The sequence below is a fragment of the Salvia splendens genome, chromosome 1, assembly GCF_004379255.2.
Source record: "Salvia splendens isolate huo1 chromosome 1, SspV2, whole genome shotgun sequence".
NCBI classification, from domain to species: Eukaryota; Viridiplantae; Streptophyta; class Magnoliopsida; order Lamiales; family Lamiaceae; genus Salvia; species Salvia splendens.
This window is the reverse complement of record NC_056032.1, coordinates 18,235,996-18,263,942: the sequence shown is the minus strand read 5'-3', so window position 1 is coordinate 18,263,942 and position 27,947 is coordinate 18,235,996. Positions and strand designations below refer to the sequence as shown.

The window sequence follows — 27,947 nt, the reverse complement described above, 5'->3', positions numbered from 1 at the left end:
TTTTTAAAATTTTAGTACTTTTTTTAATTTATTGTACTTTTTTAATTTTTTGTATTTTTTTTAAAGTAAAATAGTATTATTAATGTTTCCCGTATATGTCTCGTAAATTAAATTCCGTATATTGTGTTATTTAGTGATGTGGCTATTGATGTGGCTGGGCTATTTATGATATGGCTGGGCTATGGCTGGGCTATTTCTAATGTGGCAGGAGGATTTTTAGTATTGATGACGTGGCAGGAGGAGTTTGTGGCTGGGCTATGGCTGGGCTATTGCCACTGTGGATACCCTTACGTACTCCTTTGTCACTTGTTGAAACGATGATCAAAGGATCCTTACATTATCTTTTGAATTATTTTGTCTCTCATAAATAAAAACGGATCACATTTGATTCATTTTAGACGATTTCATCAAAAATTTGACGGAAATTCCCCCTCCAGCATATCCATCGCCAAGCTCCGTCGTACCATCACCTTTGGTCCTCCTCCTCCTCCCTCACCAAACCAATCCAGCTCCCTGCCACCGCACCATGCTCCTACCTCCTTCTCCAGCACGATTACTCCTTCACCTACGGCCAGCCACCGGTCCTCGCCGCCTACACACCGCCGCTGCACTGCCCCTCCCCAAGCTCCGCCAAAATCGTCCTCGAGTGGACGGCGACGTGCAAGGGCAGGCAATTCGATCGCATCTTCGGCATCTGGATCGGCGGCGCCGAAGGCCTCCGCAGCTGCACCGCCGAGCCATCCCCCGCCGGCATTATCTGGACGGTGAAGAAGGACGTCGATTCCACCTACATCGGCGTCTACCACGTCAACATATTGCGAGAATTTGGTTTCCACCTTAGGGCTTCCGTCAATTTTTTAACGAAACCGTCCAAAATGAACCAAATGTGACCCGTTTTTATTTGTGGGAGACCGAATAATTCAAAAGATAATGTTTTGGACCAAAATTTAAAAATCGTAAATATGTTAAGGACCAAAATGGGCCTTTAGGCTAAAATGATTCAATTTTTTTTTTCTGACAATCTCTTTCTTATTTTTTTTCTTTTTAATTTCTATAAATTCATGCCAAAAAACAATGTCTTATGTAGTGAGGGAAAAAGGGAGTACTAGCATTTATTGATTCAGTTCTATAGGTAGACGTAGGGGTTAATAGAATGTATTAGAGTCGTATTTGGTCCATGGACTTTGACCAATAATAAATGCGACGAGACATTTAATTGTTGGTGAAAATATGTGATATAGATATATAAACAGAATGTGAGTGCATTCGCGGTGTTGGTTGCGGGATACCCGACTCAGGTATTGAGTTATACCCGACTCACTGCGAGACAGATATCGGGATTGTCGTTTCGACCAAAATTCGGTGCGGGTACCCGTTTCGGCTCCCTAGTTAAAATCAGATTCATTTTAAAAGTTTAGTACTCCATTCGTTCCTTGTTAATTGCACTTCTTTTCGGCACGAAGATTAATAATATTGTATTAAGTAGATGATGAATAAAGTAAGAGAGATGAAGAGATAATAAAGTAAGAGATGGTTAATTTTTGCCAAAAAGAAATCATATATTCCATCCGTTCCATAGTAATGAAGGCGTTTCTTTTCGGCACGGAGATTAAGAAAAATTGTGTTAGAGATGAAGGGAGAAAAAAAGTAAGACAAAGTAAAGAAGGTGTTGAAAAATGTGTTGACTTTTACTAAAAAAGGGAAATGACTATATTATTATAGAACGTACCAAAATGGCAAAATGACTCTATTACTATGGAACGGAGGGAGTAATTATCTTAGAACTCCCAAAAATTTAAAAAAAATGACTCAATTAACATGGAACATGGGTAGTATGTATGAGGCTAATTTTTAAGTTAGAAAAAACAAGCTATATTCCCTTAATAATACTCGCTCTGCACATCTAAAGTGATTGATTGTTTTTTGACACATGTTTGAGAAAAAAAATTATAAATAATTAAAGTTGAGAGAAAGTAAAATAAGAGAGAGAATAACATTTGATTGATTGTTTTTCAGCACATGTTTGTGGAAAATGATTTTAAATAGTTAAAGTGAGATAAAGTAAAATAAGAGTGAGAATAATGTAGATGAAGCTCTCTTCTATATTATTATATATTTTACTTTATTTTCTCTCTTCTTTAACTATTTGTTACTCCCTCCGTTCCATAGTAGTAAAGTCATTTTGCCATTTTGGTACGTTCAATAGTAGTGGAGTCATTTCCCTCTTTAGTAAAATTCAACACATTTCTTCCAAATTACTTTTCTTTCTCTCTAATACTTTATTATCTTTTTATTTAAAACATTACACACCTTTTTTCTTAATCTCTGTGCCAGAAAAAAACATCTCTACTACTATAAAATGGATGGAATATTTATTATTATGTTTTCAAAATATCAGCAAAAAAAATTAATCACGTGAGGTGGGACGGGGGGAGCGTAATAATTACTACTAGTATAACATAAATATGAACCACGGACTTCTAACTTGGGCCGAGTCGACAAAAAGATGATAGGCCTGGAAGGAAAAGCCCAGCAATTTGTGAGCAAGAAAACCCTAATGTATAAAAACGAGGCATCCCCAATTGCCCCAATTTCCATCATTCTCAAGATGCAGATCTTCGTGAAAACCCTAACGGGTAAGACCATCACGTTGGAGGTTGAATCCTCCGATACAATCGACAATGTGAAGGCCAAGATCCAGGACAAGGAAGGCATACCGCCGGACCAGCAGCGCCTCATCTTCGCCGGAAAGCAGCTCGAGGACGGCCGCACCCTCGCCGACTACAACATCCAGAAGGAGTCCACTCTCCACCTCGTGCTCCGCCTCCGCGGCGGCGCCAAGAAGCGCAAGAAGAAGACCTACACCAAGCCAAAGAAGATCAAGCACAAGCACAAGAAGGTCAAGCTCGCCGTGCTCCAGTTCTACAAGGTCGATGACTCCGGGAAGGTGCAGAGGCTCCGGAAGGAGTGCCCCAACGCCGAGTGCGGCGCTGGAACTTTCATGGCGAATCACTTCGATAGGCACTACTGCGGTAAGTGTGGGTTGACCTATGTCTACAATAAAACCGCCGGTGATTGAGCGCCTTCTTTCAATTTCATGTTTCTTTTTTCTATAGGCTTCTGTTGTTTTGGATTTTGGTTTTGATACTCAATTTTAAGTTTCTGAATTTGTTTTACTTCTCTATTTATGCTTTTTCTTTCCAATTATGCGTTACTGTTTTGTGTAGGTTTGACAACTTTGATTGATAAATTCCGCATTTTTACTGTGAAAACCTCTTGAGTTTATTGGGGTTTCGACTGCTGGAAACAATTCTTTCATAGTTAGCAAATATCTCAATTTGTGTTTCATATAGGACATGTTCCGTTGGTTTTTTTTCCCTTTCTGCTCTGTAGCTGCTGTGTTGTTTCTTAGATAAAATAATCATGAGATATAATCTAAGTTGAGAAATTATTTTGGAGGGGAATGACTATGACTAATTAACGTATAATTATCCATTGATTGAGTTATGAGATTAATCCCATGAACTGTAGATGGTAGTATAGTTTTGCAAACTGCCAGTCATATTTGGTGTGGGTATGGATTTAAGAAATGCAAAGAATAGTAGGTTGAAAAAGTTATTAGGAATCATTTTTTATATTAGTTTTATAATAAAATGTGAGTGAGGAGGTAATGGAACGTGGGACTTATTATTTTTGGTAAAAGTGAAATAAAACTCTTATTGTGTGACTGACTGAAGTTACAAAATGCGAATAACAATCTGTTATTGGATTTTCATCTGTTTCATCTGTTAATCAAATTCTACAGTATTGGATTTTTTTGGTAGTACTAGTGATAACAATCTCTGTGTTTATCACAAATACAGTAAGAATATACCCTTCAGAAGAGAATGATCTAGCATATCATCTCGTATAAATATTGATCTTATTGTTGTACATTTGCTGTCTAACTCGAAATACATTTTACATGCATCCATTTCCAATTGCAAGAATCTGGCGAACCCTAAATTTCTTTCTTCTTTGGAAACCTGCAAATACACATTATGTGTTCAGAAATTTTAATATTGATGATCTTATCATACAGTAGTAGTATTTGATATGGAAATTGAGTAAAAAATTTGATGGTGATTGCACCTCATAAATGCATTGGGAAACCATGTTGAGAAGGCCTTGTGTTTTGCTTTTGTAAGCCATACATACAATCCGTAGAAGGGGATGTGAACCAACGCTAGAGCCAGATACCTTTGAAACAAAAAAACTTGTTACATGAGTAGTTGTAAGTGTTGTTTAGTTTCTTTAGCTGTGAGTTTGTGTTTTTTTACCATAGAGGTGCCCATGGTGTTGAAAGATCAAGAAAAGGATATGGCCACATGCACCCCTCCAAAATGTTAATCATGTTTTATGATGAGAAACAGTATGTTATACAATATATATTAGTGTATCAATTACCATTTGACGCAACAAGCATGAATAGCCCATTGAAAGACGACGTAGGAGCAGCTCCATAGAATGAAGTAGATGAGCCCAAACCAAGTAAATGGCTGGAAATGACATTGGTGTATATTTGAGTGTGTGTACTTACCATGTGGATTCAAGAAAATAGATGGGGTTAGGAAAAACTTACCATGCGATTGAGGGCCGATTCAAGAATGAGAAAGACGGCATTTACAGAGTGCATGGACCCGATCAACTGCAACATATAAATCAAATCAAACGAACCAAACTTAGAAATGATCTACTTAGTGCATTTGTGGAAAGGCAGATGATGCTCACAAGAGTGAGCTGAAAGCTCTCTCCCAACATGAATGGAAGTAAGAGGCACCAGAACACAATATCCGTGAGCATGACGGCTCCTGCAGATGTCTGTTTCAACACATTAGCCCAGTGTTATGCTGATTTACAATTGAAACAAGATGTACGACAATGCTAATACTGATAACTATCATTAAATTCATAAAATTAGGAAGGAGGCTAACCTGATAGATGATTTGCATTAGGTGTTCGAGAAATCCAAGCTTCTCATCTGATTCATTCTCCACAGGTTTCGTACATCCTCGAATCGAAACGAGAGTAGCAATCTGCAACAGAGCAAGCTCAAGCCCTAAGATTCAAATTAAACACTAAAATTGCAATCAGAGAGGGTGAATTAAACGATTTACGAACCCCAAAGTATACTAGCACTAGAACAAACGTCCACCTGGATTAACAATCACACAAATTCGAGTTAAATCTAGCAAAATTATACTACTACTGTGTGTGTGTGTGTGAGAGAGAGGGAGAGTTACTGAGTGTAGAAAAAGAAGACGATGAAGCCCAAGGCAGCAACAGTCTGGTAGAGCAAGTAAGGGTGTCCACTATAAGGTGGACACGCCCAATAGCCCCGCCCCAGTTTTTTGTCCATAGCCCCGGATTTTTGTCCATAGCCCCAAAATTCTATTTCCGCCACTATAGTGGATACCTCCAATAGCCCCCAAATTTTATAATCAATTTTCATTTTAAAAATAAAAAATTTTGCATGCGTCGACCGCCGCGCCGGAAGCTGCGGTCACTATGACCGCCGCGCCTATAGGCGCGCCTCACCCCCACCAGCCGCGTCCTCGCCCCGCACGCGGCGAAGCCGTTTCCGCCCCCCTCCCCCGTCCTCAGGCGCGGCGGCCACCCCAGCCACTATGACCGCCGCGCCTCCCGCCTCGCCCCACACCCCTCTTCGGCGACCGCCGAGCCGCTCCCATAGTGGACACCCTAAGCCATGGAAATGAAGGCGAAGGCGCGGTAGAAGAGGAGCAATCGAGGATGGAGATTCCGCCAGCAAGGAGACCAGAGATCGGCCGACTTGACCGGATGGCTTCCGCCGCCTATCCTGCGGAGGAATCTGATCGCGACGACCGTAGGGATCACGCATACAAGAGCGGAAAGCAGTACCTGCCACTGTAACCAATATCCGACTCCCTCCGCCGCTCCGGCATTCTCCATTTCGAATTCAATTTTCCGGTGTAATCAAGCACGGATGGCAGTTGTGGAATTACTAGGAAAATGGGGACGGATTTGGGAATAAATATATTAAGCATATTTAATTTAGGTAGCGGAATAAATATAGTGACTCGTAATTTGGCATTAGTTGTAAGTTAATTTAGTCACAATCCTACGTAGACTTTTGAAGACACAGCTCGTGTTCGGTGAAGGGTCCACAATTGTAAGAGCATCCACAATACTGCCTAGCGAACCGCCTAGCCGAGCGCCGGCGCTAGGCGGTGCGCTAGGCGAACTATTGCAGCCGCCTAGCCGATTTCGCGGAAAAAAACCGCCTAGCGCTCGGCGGATCCGCGGCGCTAGGCGGTGCGCTAGGCGATCCGCTAGGCGCTATTGCAGCGTCCGGATCGCCTAGCACGAATTTTTAATTTTTTTTTTGTTTCCGAAACACTATATATACGCGACTTGCCCGTCATTTTCATTCGCACCACTTGTATTAACGAGTACTCTCTCTATCTTAATTTATGTACAAGATCAACATCTAGAAATGAGTAACGCCGGTGGTAGTGGTGGGAGTGGTGGGGATGCTGAGGAGTACGAGTGTATAATGACCGAAGCGCTAGAGGCCTATACGAACCGTGAGATTGATCAATTGATGCAGAGGGCATTGCAGCCGGCGGTACCTCGACCTCGACCAGTGGTACACCGCCGAGCGGTGATTGATCGTGATCACGTAGCTGCACATCAGCGCCTATACGAAGACTACTTCGCACAGGAGCCGCGGTTCAACGCCAACCTTTTCAGGCGCCGTTTTAGGATGCGCAGGTCCCTGTTTATGCGTATTGTTAACGGATTGGAGCAACGATATCTGTATTTCCGCTTTAGGCACGATGCGGCTGGCAGACCCGGCCACACTCCTATTCAAAAGTGCACTGCGGCAATCCGGCAGTTGGCCTACGGAGGCGCTGCAGACATGTGGGACGAGTACCTCCACATCGGTGAGATGACTGCCCTGGAGTGTATGAAGTATTTCTGTCAGGGTGTGATTGAAATATTCGGTGAGCAGTACCTTCGAAGCCCTACCACCGATGACTGCCGGGATTTGCTGCGGATGCACGGGGAACAGCATGGGTTCCCAGGGATGTTGGGCAGCATAGATTGTATGCATTGGGAGTGGAAGAACTGCCCCGCCGCCTAGAAGGGGATGTACACTACCGTCTACAAGGGAAAGAATCCCACGATGATCCTCGAGGCCGTAGCTGATTACCGGCTGTGGATTTGGCATGCGTATTTTGGGATAGCTGGTTCGAACAACGACCTCAACGTCCTCAACTCGTCGCCACTTTTCAACGAGCAGTGTCAGGGTGTCGGTCCGGCCATCAGTTTTGTCGCCAACGACAACCGACATGATATGGGCTACTACTTGGCGGATGGGATATACCCTAGGTGGCCCGTCTTTGTGAAGACGATCCGATGCCCAGGAGATGAGAAGAAGGCCTACTTTGCGGCACGGCAGAAGTCGGCGCGCAAGGACGTGGAACGCGCATTTGGTGTGCTCCAGGCTCGATGGGCGGCAGTTAAGGGGCCAACGCGTTTGTGGCACGTCGACTGCATTGCTGATATAATGTACGCCTGTATAATCATGCACAGCATGATTGTCGAAGATGAAGATGGACAACTGACTGATTGGGCCAACGACGATAATGAAGCTGGTCCAAGCCACGGCGTTGCCGCCCCTAACGTACGGAGTGGGGTACCCCACGATGAAGACGGCCGCCTCCAAGCACATGCCGACATGCGCCAAACGGAGGCTCATATTCGACTCCAAAAGGATTTAATTGAAGAGTTATGGGCGCGGAGGACTGCACGATGTTAATTTTTTTTTAATTATGTAATTTTTTTTTAATTAATGTACTTTTTAAATTTTATTAATATTAGTGAATTTTCTCGTTTTTGTGGCGTAAATTTAATTCCGTATATTGTGTGATTGTTAATTATTTCATTTTATATAATTGTTATTAGTGATGTGGCTATTGATGTGGCTGGGCTATTTATGATGTGGCTAGGCTATAGCTGGGCTATTTATGATGTGGCAGGAGGATTTTTAGTGCTGATGATGTGGCAGTGGCTAGGCTATGGCTGGGCTATTGCTGGGCTATTCCTATTGTGGATGGCCTAAATGAACTATCAACCTCTATTTAATTCTTAACAAATCTACTACTCATAAAGTTGGTAATTCAAGATTAGATTTCAAATTATGGCTCACTTTCTTCTAGATTAGATTTCAAATTATCTACACTATTTTCTCCATTCTATTATAAGCGGCCCACTTTCTTTTTTTTTTTGTATGATGTACCACCATAAGTCATTATTTTCATTTCTAGTAAAAATAATACTTCATTCATCCCATTTAAAATGACATATTTTTCTTTTTAATTTGTTTCAACTCTCAATCAAGATGACATTTCTATATTTGGTTATTTCTCTCTCCGATTAATACATTCAACTATTTTTTTCTCACACCAATTAAATATTCAACTCTTTTTCTCACTCTATTTAATACTTACATCCCCTCTTTCTCTCTCTAATTAAACATATTAACAACAACTTCAAAAATCTTGTGCCGACTAACATCTAAGCCGGGACCAAGGGAGTACTATAAAATTAATATTTCATTAATACTCTCTTTGTCCCACTCTAAGAGATACAATACATTTTTCTTTTTGGCATGTCCCACTTTATTCTCTCTCCACTTACCTCACATAATTACGTTGTATAAAATCTCTTGTCTAATAGAAAATGCTTCACGCACTTCGAGTGGGACATAGGAGTATATAAAAACGAGATCCATATTCCGCTACTTTTTTACTCATTTTTTTATAAAGTAAAATAATTTCTTAAACTTCGTGCAGAGTCAAAATGTGTCTTGACGGACACAGAGAGTAGCACTCTCAAATCCGGAAACCTAGTTTAGAGGAATCAAAAGTAGATTTACTAAAATTTTGTGAGATAAGTGTAAATAATATAGTAGGAAAAAGAATAAAATAGGAGAGGGTGGTGTTTTTAGTTAGAATAAAGTGGGACATAAGGTAAAAGTTATTTATCAACAGTTTTGTAATAATAAAACTGTCTGAGAATAGAATATAACACAATAGCGAAGCATATAGAGGTTGACAGACATTTTATAAAAGATATTGAACCGAGAATTGTGAAGTTGCCGTTTGTTAGAACAAACGACCAGTTATTAGTTGTTATTATAGCTAAAGTTTCAAATTTCAAGATGTTATGCAAGTTAAAAATAAAAAATCCCATTACTAAATAAATATCAATCAAGAACAAAAGATAAAAATAAAATTATTTTCTTCTTGATTATCAATTTATTCAATAGATAACTTTAAAAAATAAAATAGGCCTATAAAAGCGTAAAAATCAAATGTTAAGATATGCAAAACAATGTTCAATAGTACAATATACAATGTCTGTCTTTATTGTTTTGAATCGGTTTAACACTTACACGTGATGTTTTAAAAAGTCCATGAGCAAACCATATCCCTTTAAATATTTACAATAATTAGTGCTTTAATCTCTGACAACAGTAATTTAATTTGGTCAGAGTTCTTAATGTTAATAAAAACTAAAGAATGTCATTTTCTTTGTTCTTAATCCTAGCTTTCACATCTCCATTTTCTGTTCAATGTCTGCATCTCTCATGTTCACCACCCCATTTTGTGTGCATTTATTACACTACATGATCGATTTCCTCATGTGTAACTATCGAAAGTTGAAACACACCCATGATAAACTCCACCGACACCAAAAAAATCAATTTGAATTCAATCTAATCAAGTTAAAAAATATGATCAATTAAAATAGGGAACAATTTTCATGTTTATGAGACTTTTTTTTTTTTACTTTACTATCACTAAAAACACATTATCAAATAAAAATGTGTTTCCAATATACTAGCTAAAACAATTTTTTTTACCACATTCAAACTTTATGAATTTTTAATGTGCTAGGCCGGTGATCTTGAGACATATCGATCGCGTCGCCTTTCCGACAGAGAACTGCTCTGCAGTCTCCTGCGTTCGCCACCATTAGAAGCCTGAGTGGGATTTTAGGAGTTATTGGTTAATGTGATTAATTAGAGTGGCAAAGAGAATTGAATAGTATTTAATTGGAGAGAAAAATAAGTGGTTGCGTGTATTAATTGGAGAGAAATTAGTTTAAAAAATATAAATGTGTCATCTTGGTTGGGACAAACTAAAAAGAAAATTGTATCATCTTAGTTGGGACGGAGGGAATACAATCTACGGAGAGCGCGAAGAAAAGAAATGTACCTTCCAACAACGAGAGCTGTTAAAGCAGTCGTTCCAGAAGAACTGCTCACGCTGCTGTCCTCAGCCAAGGCCATATCTGCTAAGAGAAATGCTTCCCTCAGATAATTCTCAACATCCAATACGAAGGCATCGTTTACTTCAGAAGCTCGTGGGAAATCACCGGCTTCAAAAAATGAATCTCATCGCTTGTTTTCTAACATAGGCTGCAGCCTCAGGCCCTCCATGGCCATGAAAAACCTGCAAAATGGCACCAAAATCAGATGTTGCCGCGATTTCAACATCATCAGAAAAGATAGGGCGAAAAAGCCACTTGCCCCACTAGGTTCGGGGACTGTGATGAGCGACCCCAAGTGTGCTGACTGATCGTCTATTCTTATGTGTTCGTCTTCTATGTATCTCCGTGGACCAATATCAGCAAAACCACCAGAACGGATGCTTGGGACAAACAGCACAGGCGTCTCCGGGGATTTAACATCCTTTGCATACACATACATATTTGTGAGTTGCGATCAAACATGATACAAACAAATTTGATCGTGCTAGTTCACAGTTAGTACTATCAAATATGGCTTAGTTATAGAATTATGGATCAGCCTTAACAATGTTTGTCAAATAATCATGGATTTATCAAAGATGATCAAAGTTAAGGAGAGGTCACAGAAAAAACATCATGGAATATGCCATAAAGAAAAAAATGATTCCCAGAAATTTGCTTAAATCTTGCGTTGATTTAGTAGCAACAATATAAAAACTAATCAATTATCAAATTTGTTAAATTTCATATCCAATTCCTTACTACAACACTTTCTTCACCAAAACAACTATTCTAAGGCAATTTACAATTAACAGTATCTTCCTAACAATACAATAATAGCCCCAGATATCTTTCCACCAAAAAGATAAGAGTCATTTTTTCCAGAATCTTCCCCAAATCTCATCAACAAATCCAAGACTCATGACCAACCTAAGTTTTCCCCAGTCAAGTAGAAATTTTCCACCATTAAAAACTAGAGCAACAGCTCAAGCAACAAGATAAAACCAATCAAATATTATACTAGTACTAGTACTTGTTAATTTCATATACATTTCCTTATTCCAACAATTTCTTGACAAAAAAGTATTCTAGTGCTATTTTTTTCAATTCACAATATGTCCACAAGAATTCAAGAATGGCCCAGATATCTTTCATCAAAAAGATTGAATCTTTTTATCAAGAATCATTTTATATTGTTTCAACAAATCCAAGACTCAAACAATCTCAGGTTATTTCGCAGATAAGCAGAGATATTCCACAATTCATGAACCAAACATACAACAATACAAAACAATTAATTTCAAATTTGTTCAATTTCACACACAATTCCTTACTACTCCAATAATTTAGTGTTATTCTCAATTCCACCATATCAATAATCTTCCTATGTTCTCTTCTCCCCTCAAACATCATCAACAAATCCAAGACCAACAACCAATCTCAATTCCTCCCCAGACAATCAGAAATGCCCCAAAATTCAAGAACTAAAAAAGTTATGGAAAAAGGGAGTTGAGGTAGGAATCTTACAAGTTGAGAAGAGGGCACATCCAACATAGGGATGCTTGTTCGAACAACCACCTCAGCTTCCGCTCTGATGGTTGGGCGAATTTTTGATGGTAGTAAATGCAGGTAATGAATATGGATCACGACACAAGGAATTACGTGGTTCGATTTACTGAAGTAAATCTACGTCCACGGGAAGAAAGGAGGGCAAGATTGTATTGCTTGATCTGGTTTACAGCTTACAAATACAGACTTGCTATATGATATTTGATGTCTCGGCCTTCCTCTATCTGATCTAAGTTCTATTTATACATTGAACTAAGATCGTGGCTTGCATCACCACTAACTAGGTAGTGGATGTCGTGGAGGTCATGAGATCCTGCATGGGTCCACTATCTCTTTGTTTGGTCCGCTATCCTGCATGAGATCCTGCATGAGTTGACACCACTAAATAGATCGTGTAGTGGAGGTCGTGGAGGTTCTGCATGAGTCCACTATCTCCCAGTTCGGTCGAATACTGAGACCGAACTTCTGAACTATTGCCGAGCAGCTTTTGCCGATCTGAGAGTAGAGCTTGATTGGTCGGCTTTTACCGAGCTGTAGGCTGGGGCCGAACTCTTTGGTAATGCCGAACTGATTGGTTGGCTTTTACCGAGCTGTAGGCTGGGGCCGAACTCTTTGGTAATGCGGCTGGGGCCGAACTCTTTGGTAATGCCGAACTGATGCTCTTCCTCGGGCTTTGGGCTGATGGGCCGTCACTGCTATTGGGCTTGTTTAGTACGTACCCCATCACTACCCCCCCCGAAAAGCGAAGTGAATCACTTCGGCGAAGCGAGTCACTTCGGCATTCTGGATAAAGGTACGGGGGAGGCTGACGTCAGGGGACGTGCCTTGCGCGTGACTGCATTAAATGCGACAGTAAAATCCGGCCGTTGAATCCTGAAAAGGTGGGATTCGAAACGGTGCGATGATTTTGAAATCTTCTCCGAATCTGATAAATACGTCCTTTCTTCATCAGTTGAACACTTTTGCTATTGCTTCTTCTGCAATCTCTCTCTTTTGCGAAAAAAAATTTCCTTCCGCTTTCGAGAATTTCTTCAGAATTTCTTCAGACATTCAAAGAGTAAGAACCATGTCTTCTTCTTCTTCTTCTGAGTCAGGTAGCGGTAGGAAAGGGGATAAGGGGTCTTCTAGCCGGAAAGAATCCGGGGAGAAGACCGTAGAGTATTTTCACAGTATCTTGAGTAAGGATACTGTGATATCCTTACACGAAAAATATTTTTTTCCTGGGGGGAAGGTTGCGATTCCCGACGACCTTCATAGGGCTGACTCGCCGCCGGAGGGTTACGCCACCGTTTATGAAGCCGGCTTGGAATGCGGGCTTCGTTTCCCTCTTCCCCCTGCCTTTGTAGAGCTGCTAGATTTTTTTCAACTCCCTTTAGGTCAGGTGACTCCGAACTCTTGGAGGCACTTATCGGCCTTTGCTGCCGAACTGCGTAGGCTAGATAAGGATCTGTCTCTGAGGGCAATCCTTAATTTCTTCCAGTTTAAGAGGAAGGGATCTTGGTTTTACTTGATCCCTTTACAGCCCTTTAGGGCCTTCTGCAAAACCAAGTGGCCAAAGTGGCAACATCGCTTCTTTTTTTATAATAGGACAGCGGCTCCGGGCTTTCCCTGGAGAGGGCCGAAGTCCGTGATTCCTCATCCTCGGTTAGAACCGTTGGACGAGCTCGAGGGCGAGCTCAATAAGATTCCTATGATTAGGAAGCAGTACCTGGAGTCTGAGCTCGTCAAGGGCGACTTCGTGTTCGACTCCTCGTCTTCGGACGAAGAGGCTGAGGGTGAGGATTTCTTTTTTATGCATTACTGCCTTGACGACGAAAACTAACCTTGTTTTCTTGCTTTTTGGCAGTGAACTTGCTAAACAAGTTCGGTCGCAAATCCTCCGAATCTAAGGAACCGGAGAGGCCGAAAACCAGCAGCTCGGCGTCTGATGCCGAGAAGAATCCGAAGAGGCAGAAGACCTCTTCTTCGGATCCAAAAGAGCCGGAGTCCACTTCGGCAAAGAGGAAGGGGAAGACCCAGAAGCCCCCAAGAGCGCCAGAGAAAGACGTGGTCTTGGCGCCTCCTTCGGAACATATCTGTGAGCCTTTTTTATGGCCCACGGACTTCGCCGAGGTGAATTCTCTTCTTGATTTTCTGGCCTTGCTTTTTTCCTGTATTTTTTGTGGCCCCTCGGTTGACTTTTTCCTTTTTCCATTTTCAGAGGAACGATATGCTCTCCAAGCTCGTCGCCGTTGAACTCTCCAAAGCGTCCAACGATTATGCTGAGATGTAGAGGAAGTTGGCGGCTGCTCGTCACCAGGCCGAACAGGCTAAGGCAGACTTTGAGAAGGCCAGAGCTGCTAGGATCTCGGCCCAGGATGAAGCCCAGTTTGCCAAAAACCAGCTCGTCATCCAGCGAGAGCAGACGAAACGGAGGGATGCTGCCGCCGTGGTGGCCCAAGGGGAGGTTCTCCGTGCTTTCGCGGAGAAACTCTTTCTGAGCAATCAATTTTCGGCCTTTGTCGGTGATCTGCTGAAACTGATGACCGATAATGCCGAGCAGGGGCCCGAAGTCGTCCTGCCGCTGTACGGCCGAGAGATAGCAGCTCGTCTCCAGAGTCTGCCGCTCCTTGAGGAGCTTGCTTCGTCCTCGGTCCTGCTTTCTGCTGACCGAGTTCGTAGTTGCCGAGCTGACCGGGACGAGAATATGGAGGCTATCTTTACCTCCTTAGGGCCAGTTTCACCCGCTCCAATTTTCCACGGAGAGGGTGAGACCGAGCAGCTTGATCAGCAGACCGGAGACAGGCAGGCCGAGCAAGAGGTGCTGCTGATCGGTGATGGGGGCACCGAGCAGGCTGGGGGGAGCAGGGAGGCCGAGGCTGAAGCTGAGGCAGACAAGGAGAAGGAAGCTGAACCTCACCGAGGAGCCGGAGACGAAGCTGGCGGAGTATGATTTCGTCTCCCTTCTCTTAGTTTAGTTTCTTCCTTCTTGTAAAATGGCTTTGAAGCCCTCCTTGTGTAAAAATTTTTTTCTTATGAATGAAAAAATTCTTCTTTCTGCACTTGTGTCTTCGTATAGCTTTTCGTACTCTCTTTTACTCCTGTTGTGGTTTACTACCTGCTCAGTAAACTGAAATGCCGAACTGACATAGCTGCTTTGTATTCTTAACTCTTAAGGAGCTGGAGGTACTTCACTGGAAACGGCTGTACTCTTCCGCTTTAGACGAAGCTGAGAAAAAAGCCATGGCTGACCAGATGAAAAATGACGAACTCTTGGCTTGTTTAGTGAAGCTGGAGGCCGACAATAAGGACTTAGAGTCCGAAAAGAAAGATCTGGAGGCCGAACTGAATACTGCTGTCGCTGAGAGGACTGCGTATGAGGATTTCATCAGCAGGCGCGGGGGAATGACCATCTCTGAAGTTCAGGAACGAGTTGACGAACTGTGGGAGGAATATCATGTACTCCGGAGGAACAATGCGCTGGAGAGCTCGGCTTGCCAACAAGTTGTGAAATCATTGCGGCGCTGGGCTTCTCGGTACGACATCATTCTTTCCCGGCGTCCCTCAATCGAGAGATTCCTTAGGCATTTCCCGCCAACAGATGGTCGCACTCCAGCTCAAACCCCTGATTCACTTGCTCAAAACCCTACTCCAAGTCAGCAACGAACTCAGGAACAGCCGGAAACGTCAAGACGAGAACGGACTCAGGAGCAACCGGAAACGTCAAGACAAGGACGGACTGAAGTTCGTAGAGGAGCTGTGATTATGAGTGAGCAAGATCAACAAATGCTTCGTGAAGAGACTCTTCGCCGCCGAGGTGCCAGAGCTTCCCGGGCTCAGGGAAGAGGCGGTAGGTCGATTAGAGCATCTCGTCGACCTGCTTATTCTTCAGCTGCCCGGAATGACCGAACTCGGCTTCACGAGGATTTTGTGAATAGATGGCTCAACTTTAGCAGCCAGGGACAGTAGAATAGTCCTTTGTAATGGCGTAACGCCTTCTTGTAGGGCAGCAGAATTATATGCCGAACAAGATTTAATAAATGAAATTTTCATTTCGCTTCTATCACTGCGTATTTACAGCTCAGCGAAAAAATTTCATCGTGCTCGTCCTCGGTCTTATGAAGTAAACTTCTTTGACCGGACTCGTCCTCGGTCTTATGAAGTAAGCTTCTTTGACCGAACTCGTCTTTGGTCTTATGAAGTAAACTTCTTTGACCGGACTTGGTCCTTGGTCTTATGAAATAAACTTCTTTGACCGGACTCGTCTTTGGTCTTATGAAGTAAACTTCTTTGACCGGACTCGTCTTTGGTCTTATGAAGTAAATTTCTTTGACCGGACTAAGCTTGTGTCCTAATTTGGCGAGTTTTATCGCTTGGATCGGACTTTCCCTTGTCCTAATTCGGCGAGTTTTATCGCGTGGATCGGACTTTCCCTTGTCCTAATTCGGCGAGTTTTATCGCGTGGATCGGACTTTCCCTTTGTTGCAGTTCGTTTCAGACGAACTGCTTGTTTCTTAAGCTGAATTGTGGTCTTGTATCCTCCTTAGAAGCTTGGACTCACAATCGTTGGCTTATATATGTTCTAAAAAGGGGATCAGCCTTCGAAGAACAAGATACCTCAGTAACATTTGTAAGAGACGACACGCACATAGACAGACAAAACGCACATAGACAAACATGAAAAACAAGTAACAAACAAAGAAAGCACATACCCCTAGGACCGAACTAGACACAAGACTGACTGACCGGACTGTCTCTTACAAATGGAACTTCTTGAGGTTGGAAATGTACCATGTTCGGGGTGCTTGTTCTCCTGACATGTGAGTCAATTTATAAGACCCTTTGCCGAGGACTTCTGACACCCGATATGGACCTTCCCATGTGGGTTCGAGTTTGCCCAGCTTTTCTGCTCGGCTTACTTCGTTGTTTCTCAAGACGAGATCTCCCACTTGAAATTGCAGCTTTTTCACCCTTTTGTTATAATACCGGGCTACTTGCTCCTTGTACTTGGCTGCTTTTATGCAGGCCAATTCTCTTCTTTCTTCGGCCAGATCTAGTTCGGCCCTCAGTCCGTCATCATTCATTTCTGAGGAGAAATTTAGAGTTCGGGGACTGGGTACGCCGATCTCAACCGGAATCACGGCTTCAGTGCCGTACACCATCGAGTTCGGCTCCGGTGTGACTTCGGTCATTTCGCCTGCCTCTGACTCCGGCTGCTGTGATTGCTATGCTTGATGGTGCCGATCTGATTGCTCGGCACTTTTAAGCGCAATCTGCAAACACTCGCTCTTTTTTGATCACCTCGGATGACCGCTATCCCTCCTTTAGTGGGGAAGGAGTTCGGCGAGGAAGCCTCTGATCGCTATGATCGGGCTTCTTTTTGTCTTCTCTAGATGAGCTGTCTAAAGACCGTTTTCGACGGTCTGCCTCATCGGCACGAGAAAACTGGTCCGCAATGTCCCACATCTCTTGAGCTGTTTGCGGACTGCATTCCACGAGCTTTCTGTAGAGAGCTCCGGGCAGGATTCCATTTTGGAATGCCGAAATGACAAGTAGATCATTGAGATCATCTACTTGTAGGCATTCCTTGTGGAACCTCGTCATAAAGTCGTTGATCTTTTCGTCGCGACCTTGACGTGTAGAAAGCAGCTGAGCCGAAGTGATTCGGGCTTCCGCTTTCTGAAAGAACCTCCTGTGAAAAGCATCCATTAGATCCCGGTAAGATCTAATGCTGCCTTGGGGGAGGCTATCGAACCACCTTCTTGCGTTCCCGATAAGCAGCTCGGGAAACAGCTTGCACATATGGACCTCATTGAGACCCTGGTTCACCATGTTATACTGATAGCGTCCCAGGAAGTCATGAGGATTCACTAACCCGTCATAAGTCATTGACGGAGTTCGGTAGTTCTGTGGTAAGGGAGTTCGGGTGATATCGTCCGAGAACGGAGTCTTCAATGCTCCGTACATGGCGAACCCGACATCTCTTCGGTATGGAGGAGATGGAGTTCTCCTGTGATTCCGGTACCGAGGAGGAACAGGAACATGTCGGGGTTGAGGATTCTTCTTCCTGGAAGACACAGCACTACTGCGGTAGTGACTTTCATGTCTGGATGAGGAGGGAGAATCCACCGTTTTCGTCTCCGGCTTTTGGCCCTTTTGCAGGAAAATTAAGAACTCTTCCTGCTTCTCGGCCAAAAACAACTTGACAGCCTCGTTCAAATCGGGCTGCTGGGAAGACTCGGTGCGATGAGTCTTTGAGCGGCTTGTTCCTTCTCCGTGAGAACTGGAAGTAGATTTCTCCCGAGGCTGTTTTCCAGACCTGCGGGCTGGACTAGCTTCCTCATGGTTATCACGAACGGTATTATGGGTGTTACGTGATCTGGTATGCATTTTTTTGGTGGAAGAGGATCAAAAACTCGCTTTATCACAAATTTGGTTCTCTGTTTCCCACAGACGGCGCCAGTGATGGTTGGGCGAATTTTTGATGGTAGTAAATGCAGGTAATGAATATGGATCACGACACAAGGAATTACGTGGTTCGATTTACTGAAGTAAATCTACGTCCACGGGAAGAAAGGAGGGCAAGATTGTATTGCTTGATCTGGTTTACAGCTTACAAATACAGACTTGCTATATGATATTTGATGTCTCGGCCTTCCTCTATCTGATCTAAGTTCTATTTATACATTGAACTAAGATCGTGGCTTGCATCACCACTAACTAGGTCGTGGCTTGCATCACCACTAACTAGGTAGTGGATGTCGTGGAGGTCATGAGATCCTGCATGGGTCCACTATCTCTTTGTTTGGTCCGCTATCCTGCATGAGATCCTGCATGAGTTGACACCACTAAATAGATCGTGTAGTGGAGGTCGTGGAGGTTCTGCATGAGTCCACTATCTCCCAGTTCGGTCGAATACTGAGACCGAACTTCTGAACTATTGCCGAGCAGCTTTTGCCGATCTGAGAGTAGAGCTTGATTGGTCGGCTTTTACCGAGCTGTAGGCTGGGGCCGAACTCTTTGGTAATGCCGAACTGATTGGTTGGCTTTTACCGAGCTGTAGGCTGGGGCCGAACTCTTTGGTAATGCGGCTGGGGCCGAACTCTTTGGTAATGCCGAACTGATGCTCTTCCTCGGGCTTTGGGCTGATGGGCCGTCACTGCTATTGGGCTTGTTTAGTACGTACCCCATCACGCTCCCATCTTCTTCTTCTTCAATCACTGATAAGGCTCATTTCATGCATCGGTTTAAGGGTAAAATGTATGCTACTTGATCAGTTTATCGCGCAAAACAAGTGTTAAATGTACAGAAATGCCACTTGACCAAGGCAGCAAGGCCGAACTGATCAAGCAAGTACAAAAGGCGATAAGAGGTCAAGGATCGCGGGAGTTGATCAAGGGGGAGTGATCAAGCAGTTAGGCGGGGACCGCTGGCTTCTAGAAGAAGAACACGTGAGGAAATGAGCTGGATATGGCGCACCATTCTGTTATCAAGGACGACGTTCTAGAAGGGGACACGTGCTAACTTATGAGACGCAAGGACGGAGCTGAGTCAGGAATCTGTTACTCAAAAGCGTCGTTCTAGAAGAAAGAGCTCGTAGCAATCAATGAGTCGCTCATTCTCAGCATTAGCGAATATTCCCTATCAAGATCGTTATCCAGCTGGAAGCCGAATCGAGCTTATAAATAGAGGGTGTGCCACCACAAGAGGGAGAGATCCGACACTTTACTTTCCGTCTAGCTTAGCTTAGCTTAGTTATCTAGTTTAGTTCAGCTCTCTAGCTTAGTTTAGTTCAGCTCTCTAGCTTAGTTTAGATAGCTTAGTTAAAAGGGCGACCGAAGGGAGCGCTGCAGAATACTCATTTCTGTTAGCGTTATCTTAAGTTTCCCGCTGAGATTCTTCTCAGTTTTTATCGCTTTCTTAGTTTCCGAAGTGTTAGCTTAGTTTAAATTCACGCTGTACTCAGTTTTTAGTTTAATCGAAGTTATTTTTCGTTTACATCCTCCCATTTACTTTCCGCTGTTACCTGCAATTTACTTGACCTAGTAGTTAAAGTTCCATTGATCAAGCTAGCTAATTTAATTCTGCCTAGATTAAAAACAGTAGTTAAAAACTCTCAAGTTAAAGCGTGGCAGCAGCCAACCCCCCTGTTCACTACTCACACACTCGACACACCATCTTTTCTGTGGGATCGACCCCGAACTTGCCGCTTTACTGTTAAAGTTGTGCAAAATTGGGAGTTATAAATATTTTTCTTGCGTGAGTCGGTTTGAGGATTGATTTGATTAAGTGGCAATGACAATTTGCTAACTGATCCGAACGGTTCGGTTATCTTCCATATAACTTAATCCAATTCCAATCCGTCGATCTCGACCTCACCAATCACATACACCACAAGATAGGTTTCTGCTCAGCTCTTTCAGACAACGATTTTCTTGAAAACTGGAACTTTTTTCTCTTAATTTTCAGGCGATGAATTTGATAGTAGTAACAAAGATTGAATTTTTAGGTTCTGGGAGTTTCTCGGGATTCCTATCCGTGTGTCAAAGAAGACCAAAACAACGATCAAGTCGGCTGCTGGAATGGATACTTATAGGTGGGGTGAAAAACGGGAAACCGGCAACTGACTCATGGTTTGTACCTGTATTTAATTTAGAGTGATGCTAAATGGCCATAATGTGGCCGGCCATAAAGAGTTAATTTAGTTCATTTACATGTATAAAAAATTAGAATTACCGATATAAACTTATATGTGTATGAATGGACTTGTGAGTTGATACTTATCTTTGAATTCCATTACGTAAAACACATTAATATCACGAATTACTGTATACGTTGAGCAACAATCAAGAAATGACAGTAGTAATAAGTTGAGCAAAAACTAACATGTTAAGCAACATATAATGAAGATGATATAAAAGTAAAATCAAGTAGTATTAAACCAAAAATTTGAAAAAAAATCAACTTTTTTTGTTATTTAATTAATTTATGGCTGACCATAATGTGGCCGCATAGCATTATTCTTTAATTTATGATTACTCTAACCGTACTTGTTAAGTGGGTTAACTTTTTTATCCGAATTAAAATTCTTCATTTGCTCATAAAAATAGTCTTCATGGCGGAAATGTTTTACGCAAAATTGATAAACAGATTCAACATTATTAATGAAAATAGAACTCATTTTAATTACTTAAGGTAAATCATTTATTGAGTATAAAGTTTTTAAATGCATGATATACAGTAAGAGTATCTCTAATTATTTACATAAACTCAAACTCATTTTAGTGTAAATGTCACATCAAATATGATTTTATTCTAATTATTTTATAATAATTCAAACTTAAAATAACATTCTCTATATTATACGGCATTTTTCACTCAAAATTAAAAAAAAAAGTATTTTATTTTATTTTATTTTAGTGTAAATCTAAAAATAGGTATTTTTTAGACTTTTAGTGTACAATTGATAATGTAGTTATATTGCGGAATGTTGTATAGTACTCCTACTAGTAACACTTTTATGAATAGGTCATATCTACTAAAAACACACACCCCGAATGCACTATTTGAATCTAAACACACGTACACACATACTTATACTATTAGGTACTAATTCTTTTACCAAATACTACAAAATAACTCAAAAAATACTCCCTCCCCTCCATCCCACAAGAATATGCATTTTGCCAAAGTGCATACACTTTTTCTTTTTTAGTCTGTCCCATAAAAATATACACTTTCTAATTTTGAAAAGTCTTTTCTTTCTAATAAGGTGGGACTCATTCTCCACTAACAATACTTAAATTACTTTTTCTCTCTACCTCTCTCTTACTTTACCAATTTTACATTAAAATCGTGCCGAACCCAAAGTGCATATTCTTTGAGGACGGAGGGAGTATAAAATTACTGTTATCTTATATAATTATTTAAATGTTAATTTCAGTTTTGATATAAGTACTACTCCTAATTCTTTTATCAAATACTACAAATTAACTCAAAAATATATAATTACTATTATTTTATATAATTATTTTAAATGTTAATTTCAGTTTTGATAATAAAATATAATTAATTAGTAAGATAATTCTACTTAAATTAATAAACTTGGGTTTGAGACACTATAAAGGATCGAAAAATAAGAAAAGATATAAAATAAAAAAAGTTATACTACTACTATAATATTGAATTGATTTCGTTTATACTAGCCATTATTTATAAAAAGAGCAAGTGATCAATAAAATTAAATTTATCAAAACAATAAATATTGGCAAAATGTTAGTCCCTCCATCCCACGATATGAGTCACAATTTGTGTGAGCACGAATTTTAGGAAATATAAATAAAAGTAAGTTAAATAAGTTGGTGGACTATATGTCTCACTTATATGGAATAGTATATAGGACTGACTGAAATAATAAATATGAGTCTTATTGTAGGACGGAAGAAATGTTAATAGATAAAAATAAGAAGACGTTTGTGATTTGTGGATGGCACACGCAAGAGCAACGTCCAAACATGGCAATAGACACACGTGTAGGTTTTGATTGTCCTGAAGTGGGACCCAGACGCGTGACTTTGTATGAACCCACCCGTTGACAAACATCAGCAATGACGTTTTCAACTGTTTTACACTAAGCTATACGGGGATGGATCCCCTGCAGAGCATACAATGCTGTGGTCAAAACGCAAATTTTAAAGCACCAAACGCAGGCCAATTTGTTACTATTTGATTAGTGGAGTATTAGAATTTTCATTATTTCTTACATGTTGTGCATGAAACTTAATTGTAGAGTATGTCACAAAAGCTATATTTTTATACTATTTCTAAACATTTTTTTTTGAATAGTTTTAGCCCTCAATTGAAACACTACTACAAAATCCAATCATAAAAATGAGCTCTCTTTATAAATTTTAAAAACTTATAAATTCTAATTTACGTACAGTAATCCCTAAAATAAAATAATTATCTAAATGAAATAAAAAATTTGTGAAATAAACTTATAAATGGTATAGTGGAGTATATAAAAATGAACCCACTCAAAATAATAAATCAACTAATTGGTATGTGTTTAATGCTTTAAAACTCGCTTTTTGAATTAACTAATAAAATGGCCAGCGTTTAGTGCTTTAAAATTTGCGTTTTTAACCACAGCATTGTATGCTGTGGAATCCCCCACTGCAGGGGATCCATCCCCAAGTTATACACCCTCTTTTCCTTTACTTCACACTCTTTTTTAAGTACTCCCCATCGTTTCTTGTTAATAGAAATATTTCTTTTCAGCATGAAGTTTAACAATAGTGTATTAAATGGATGGTAGAAAAAGTAAGATAGAGTAAAATAAGTGAGATGAAGAGAGAATAAAGTAAAAATGAGAATTACTTTTTGCCAAAACAGAAATGACTCAATTAACTTGGAACTTCCCAAAATAGAAAAATGACTCTATTAACATGGAACGGATGGAGTACTTCCTCTGTCCCACTATAAATGGAGGCTGGAGCGATAAATAGTTAGAGTGGAGAGAAAGTAAAGTAACAGAGAATAATATAGAAGAGAGTAGTATATACATTATTTTCTAATTACTTTACTTTCTTTTCACTCTATTTATTTATTACTCCCTCCGTTCCATGTTAATAGAGTCATTTTTCTATTTTAGGAAGTTCCAAGTTAATTGAGTCATTTCTATTTTTAGCAAAAAGTAATTCTTCCTTTTACTTTAGTCTCTCTTCATCTCTCTTACTTTACTCTCTCTAACTTTTTCCACCATCCATTTAATACACTATTGTTAAACTCTGTGCCGAAAAGAAATGTCTCTATTAACAAGGAACGGAGGGAGTATAATTTATGCAAAAGAACGTTCGAATAAAATTGTCTCACTTGCAATGGGACAGAGGGAGGATGTTTAGTGTGTTAAATGGTTAAATAAATAAATAAATAAAGTAAGAGAATGAAAAAGTAGAGGGAATAAAGTAAAAAAGTAAATAAAATAGAGAGTATAAAGTATGAGAGAGTATGACTGTGGAAAGAAAAAGTAAGTTAATTATTAGTATATATGGAAATGACTCAACTATAAAATAATTTCTCAAAATAGAAAAATGACTCAACTATGAAGGAACGGAGAAAGTATATGACACAGATTTTTATGCACAATTTGTAAAGTAAAAGTTGTAGGAGGAAAAGGTAGATGTTGAAGTAGTGTTGTGGGGTCCATATTATTTGTTTAAAATGTTCTATATTTATAAATTAGTCTAATTTTGATAGACGACCAAAAATAGTAAAACTAGTAGTATATTTTTTTATGGACGGAGATAGTAATAAATTTGTGTCTAGAATTTAATGTTCTGGATAAGCCACGATTGGCGGGCTGGGATCTCCTGCTGTGGAGTGGTGCACAACAAGGGGTGCTGGGGTGTGAGGGACAACACCCCCTTCTGTGCACCCTCGACAGTAGCGGATCTCATCCCCAATTTAGCAGAGTAGCGTTTTTTCTAGTACTAGATAATTTCACGAGTTTGAGATTTTCTTAAATTATGGTTGAATTTTTAGGCTATGTTAGGTAGTAGTTAAGCCATTTTATCTGTGCTCTCCTCTTTGTTTGGTATAAGTTGGGAAACACTTGGGAGCCATTTTGTTTCGGTGAAACTCAATCAATAATTAAGACAATGGGCATAAAAGCAGTTGTCCAAACTATAGTTTCATTTTCTGGGTCAGCTGTTTGGTTTCTATGAAACAAATTCTGTATTAGGATATACCTATAATGGGACGCCCGATGGCACGCCCTATGCGTGCCATCGTCCTCGGGCGCGGACGATGTCTCCATTGTGGGTGCTCGCCATAGGGCGCGCCCTATGCCCACGCCCTAAGCTTCGGGCGCGGAAGAAGCGCGGACGATAGCCTATCGTCCGCGACATCGGGCACCATTGTGGGCTCGGTGGAAGATGGTCGTGGACGATAGGCCATCGTCCGCGCCATCAGGCACCATTGTGGGCTCGGCGGACGATGGCACGCGTTTTTGAATTTTTTTTTTCCGAATTTTGTCTATTTAAACTTCGTTTCTCATTCACTTGTTCATACGAACATCTCGCCTCTCTCATTTCTCTCATCTCTCATCTCTCATCTTTTGACCTCTCTCACATACCAAAATGAACCACGACGACGACACTAGTTCTAGTTCCTCGGAGTCAGGTAGTTCGACCTCGGAAGCCTTAGATGCAGCCGTTAAAGAGGCCATGGCGGAATGCTTAGTCGAAATGCAGCGCGAGGAGGCGGCGGCGGAGCAGATCCACAGGCCTATTCGACGTCGGACGGTTGTCCGACTTCGAATAGGCCTGTGGATCTGCTCCGACGCAACCACGCGGTAGCTCACCAACGTCTGATTGCAGACTATTTTGCCGAGCAACCACGGTGGGGACTGACCATTTTCCGCCGCCGGTTTAGAATGTCGCGTTACCTTTTTCTCAGCATTGTTCGGACTTTGTCGTCACGTGATGAATACATGACGTATCGGGAAGATGGCGTCGGCAGACCCGGCCTTACACCATTGCAAAAGTGTACAGCTGCACTCCGTCAGTTGGCCTACGGCACCACGACGGACATTTTCGACGAGTACCTCCACATCGGGGAGACAACAGGCCTGGAGTGCCTGAAGAGATTTGTAGGGGAGTTGTGGAGGCCTACGACGACACATATTTGCGCAGGCCGACTGCCGTTGATTGCCAGGGCTGATGAAGAAGCACGAGACGACGCGCGACTTTCCTAGGATGCTATGGAGCATCGACTGTATGCACTGGGAGTGGAAGAATTGTCCGACGGCGTAGAGAGGCCAATTCACTAGTGGATACAAGGGTAGCCACCCGACGATGATCCCCGAAGCCGTCGCTGACCATCTGCTCTGGATCTGGCATGCTTACTTCGGCGTGGCTGGGTCGAACAACGACATTAACGTCCTCAACTCATCCACCCCCTTCACCGAGCAATGCAATGGACCGGCCATCGAGTTCACTGCCAACAGGTGTCAATACCACATGGGGTACTACTTGGCCGATGACATATACCCACGGTGGCCTGTTTTTGTAAAGACGGTCAGCTGCCCAATTGGTGAGAAGAGGGTTTTATTTGCGCAAAAGCAGGAGGCGGCGCGGAAGGATGTCGAGCGGGCATTTGGTGTGCTCCAAGCACGGTGGACAATTGTGAAAGGGTCGGCTCGTCTCTTGTTCAAGGAAGTCATCGCCGATGTCATGTATGCGTGCATAAGCATGCACAACATGATAGTCGAGCATGAAGGTGGGGCCATCACCGACTAGAACGATGATGAAGGTGAATCTAGCTCGTCCAGCACGACAACCGAGCCCCCTGCTAGAGGATTACCGACAGGCTTCAATGATGTTCTATCTAGACAGGCCTCAATGCGCAACCAACAAGACCATGCACAGCTCATGAACGACATGATTGAAGAAGTGTGGGCCCGTAACCCTTTTGGGTTCAAGCTGTGGTGGAGACTGCTAGCTCAGGATTCTCTTTGGGCCAATTTTATGACCCAGAAGTTTGGCTTACCTCCAGATGTGATAGACCAGATCAGAGCCACGCCGATCGAGTTGGGGGCGAAGGATGTGAGGCGGTGGAGTCTGACTAGCCATGGCGAGTTCTCTGTGACCTCATCGTGGGAAAGCATCCGGACTAGATTGCTGAAGAGGGAGATTTTTGGGCTTATCTGGAACCAAGGGTTGACCCCTACCATCTAGGTGTTCATTTGGAGGTTGTTATTTGGTAGGTTGCTGGATGAGAAGTTGCAGAGGAGAGGGATTGAGTTAGCGTCTAGATGTCAGTGTTGTCGGTCTCCTTCAGTCGAGTCTCTTAGTCATGTCTTTTTCTTGAGTCAATCGGCTTTTTCTGCATGAGAGTATTTTGATGCCTGGTTTCCTTCCTCGCACACACCGATTTACACGAGCACTAACATTGCACTTAGACTAGGTCACTGGCGGAGGTCCTCTTTCCAGAGGGCTCCAGCCTTACATATTAGTTTTCTTATTCCCTGTTTGATTGCTTGGTTTCTTTGGACGGAGAGGAACGACTGCAAGCATGGCGGTCGTCCTTTTCGTCATTCTCATGTTATTTGGCAGGTCACTAACCACCTGCACGTGCTTGTCTTGGCCGGCAAGATCACCCCGACCCACTGGAGGGGATGCTCGCCGTCGGTTGATTTCATGCCTTTCTCCCCCAGACAGCGTGTTCTGCGGTCACTCATGGTCCTATGGCATCCACCTGATGCCCCTTGGGTGAAGCTAAACACTGATGGTGCATTCTCTACATTGACAATGGAGGCGGGGGAGGGAGGATTGGTTCGAGGCTCTGATGGAGGACTTCTGCGTGCCTTCTGTGCTCCGATAGCCGCATCATCGAGCTTTGAGGCGGAGCTGTTGGCTCTGATTTGGGGGTTCGAGATGGTTATGAAGCTTTCGACACACATCTGGATTGAGCTTGACTCCGCGGCTCTGGTTACCTTGTTGTCTTCTGGACAGCTTGGTGCTGCGGATTTCAGACATCACATGGCTTTGATCCGGAGTATGACTTCTCAGCGGCATGTTCGGTTCTCACACATCTACAGCGAAGGGAACCGAGCTGCTGACTTTCTTGCAGGTAGGGGGTTCAGACCCCTGCCCTTACTTACTATGATTCAATCTCTGCGCCTCGGTATCTGAAGGCGCTGGTTAGGATGGACCAACTGGGATATCCTAACTTTCGTTTCCGACGTAGAGATGTGGGTTGGTCCAGCGTCCTTGGTGGCTGGTTTTAATAATTTTTCGTTCCTCCCTCGTATATATATAATCAGTTTCTTTCCACTTGATAGTACTGAGGATCTCGACTTGTGGGACCTCTATTTGGCTTCTTCATGTTCTTGTTTAGATCCTAGTTACTTTTGGGCTAAGATCATGCTGTTAGAATATTTTATTTTGATTCTATTTACGGATTGGAGGTCTGCCTAAACCTCCCACCCACAAAGGGTGTTTTTGTTGGAAAAAAAAGTGTAGGCCCGTAACCGCCGTCGCTGAGTTTGCGTATTT

At 42.1% G+C, this 27,947-nt stretch overlaps 3 protein-coding genes and 1 pseudogene across 7 annotated transcripts; 2 read left to right on the top strand and 2 right to left on the bottom strand.

The window, feature by feature from the left end:
- The first annotated feature begins 2,491 nt into the window (after positions 1 to 2,491).
- On the top strand, positions 2,492 to 3,176 carry LOC121744803 (ubiquitin-40S ribosomal protein S27a-like). Its single transcript, XM_042138457.1, has one exon. It carries the CDS (start codon positions 2,507 to 2,509, stop codon positions 3,077 to 3,079), a length of 573 nt encoding a protein of 190 aa, XP_041994391.1. The 5' UTR covers positions 2,492 to 2,506; the 3' UTR covers positions 3,080 to 3,176.
- A 561-nt stretch (positions 3,177 to 3,737) lies between these two features.
- LOC121744784 lies at positions 3,738 to 6,069 on the bottom strand. 5 transcript variants are annotated; one of them, XM_042138435.1, is made up of 8 exons: positions 5,283 to 6,055; positions 5,161 to 5,194; positions 4,974 to 5,075; positions 4,771 to 4,860; positions 4,622 to 4,687; positions 4,447 to 4,538; positions 4,132 to 4,239; positions 3,901 to 4,025 (listed from the first exon to the last, which is right to left on the bottom strand). In XM_042138435.1, the coding sequence occupies exons 1-8, from the start codon at positions 5,489 to 5,491 to the stop codon at positions 4,001 to 4,003; spliced, it is 726 nt and encodes a 241-aa protein (XP_041994369.1). In that variant the 5' UTR covers positions 5,492 to 6,055; the 3' UTR covers positions 3,901 to 4,000. The 5 variants fall into 5 exon arrangements, 4 of the variants coding, with proteins under 4 accessions (XP_041994360.1, XP_041994377.1, XP_041994381.1 ...); XR_006038680.1 differs by having other exon boundaries at positions 3,993 to 4,025; positions 4,320 to 4,538; positions 5,283 to 6,061; XM_042138426.1 differs by lacking the exon at positions 4,447 to 4,538 and having other exon boundaries at positions 3,738 to 4,025; positions 5,283 to 6,062.
- Positions 6,070 to 9,957: 3,888 nt separating this feature from the next.
- On the bottom strand, positions 9,958 to 26,522 carry LOC121741709 (annotated as a pseudogene).
- Positions 26,523 to 27,128: 606 nt separating this feature from the next.
- Positions 27,129 to 27,584, top strand: LOC121741638. Its single transcript, XM_042134521.1, has one exon. The coding sequence runs from the start codon at positions 27,129 to 27,131 to the stop codon at positions 27,582 to 27,584; it is 456 nt and encodes a 151-aa protein (XP_041990455.1).
- Positions 27,585 to 27,947: the final 363 nt, after the last annotated feature.

Coding starts and splice junctions, on each gene's coding strand:
- LOC121744803 (XM_042138457.1), top strand. CDS start 2,507: ATGATAGGCCTGGAAGGAAAAGCCCAGCAATTTGTGAGCAAGAAAACC.
- LOC121744784 (XM_042138426.1), bottom strand. CDS start 5,491: ATGAAAATTGATTATAAAATTTGGGGGCTATTGGAGGTATCCACTATA. Junction 4,688..4,770: donor AGAGCTTTCAGCTCACTCTT/GTGAGCATCATC, acceptor TATATGTTGCAG/TTGATCGGGTCCATGCACTC. Junction 4,026..4,131: donor TTTCCCAATGCATTTATGAG/GTGCAATCACCA, acceptor GTGTATTTGCAG/GTTTCCAAAGAAGAAAGAAA.
- LOC121741638 (XM_042134521.1), top strand. CDS start 27,129: ATGGTCCTATGGCATCCACCTGATGCCCCTTGGGTGAAGCTAAACACT.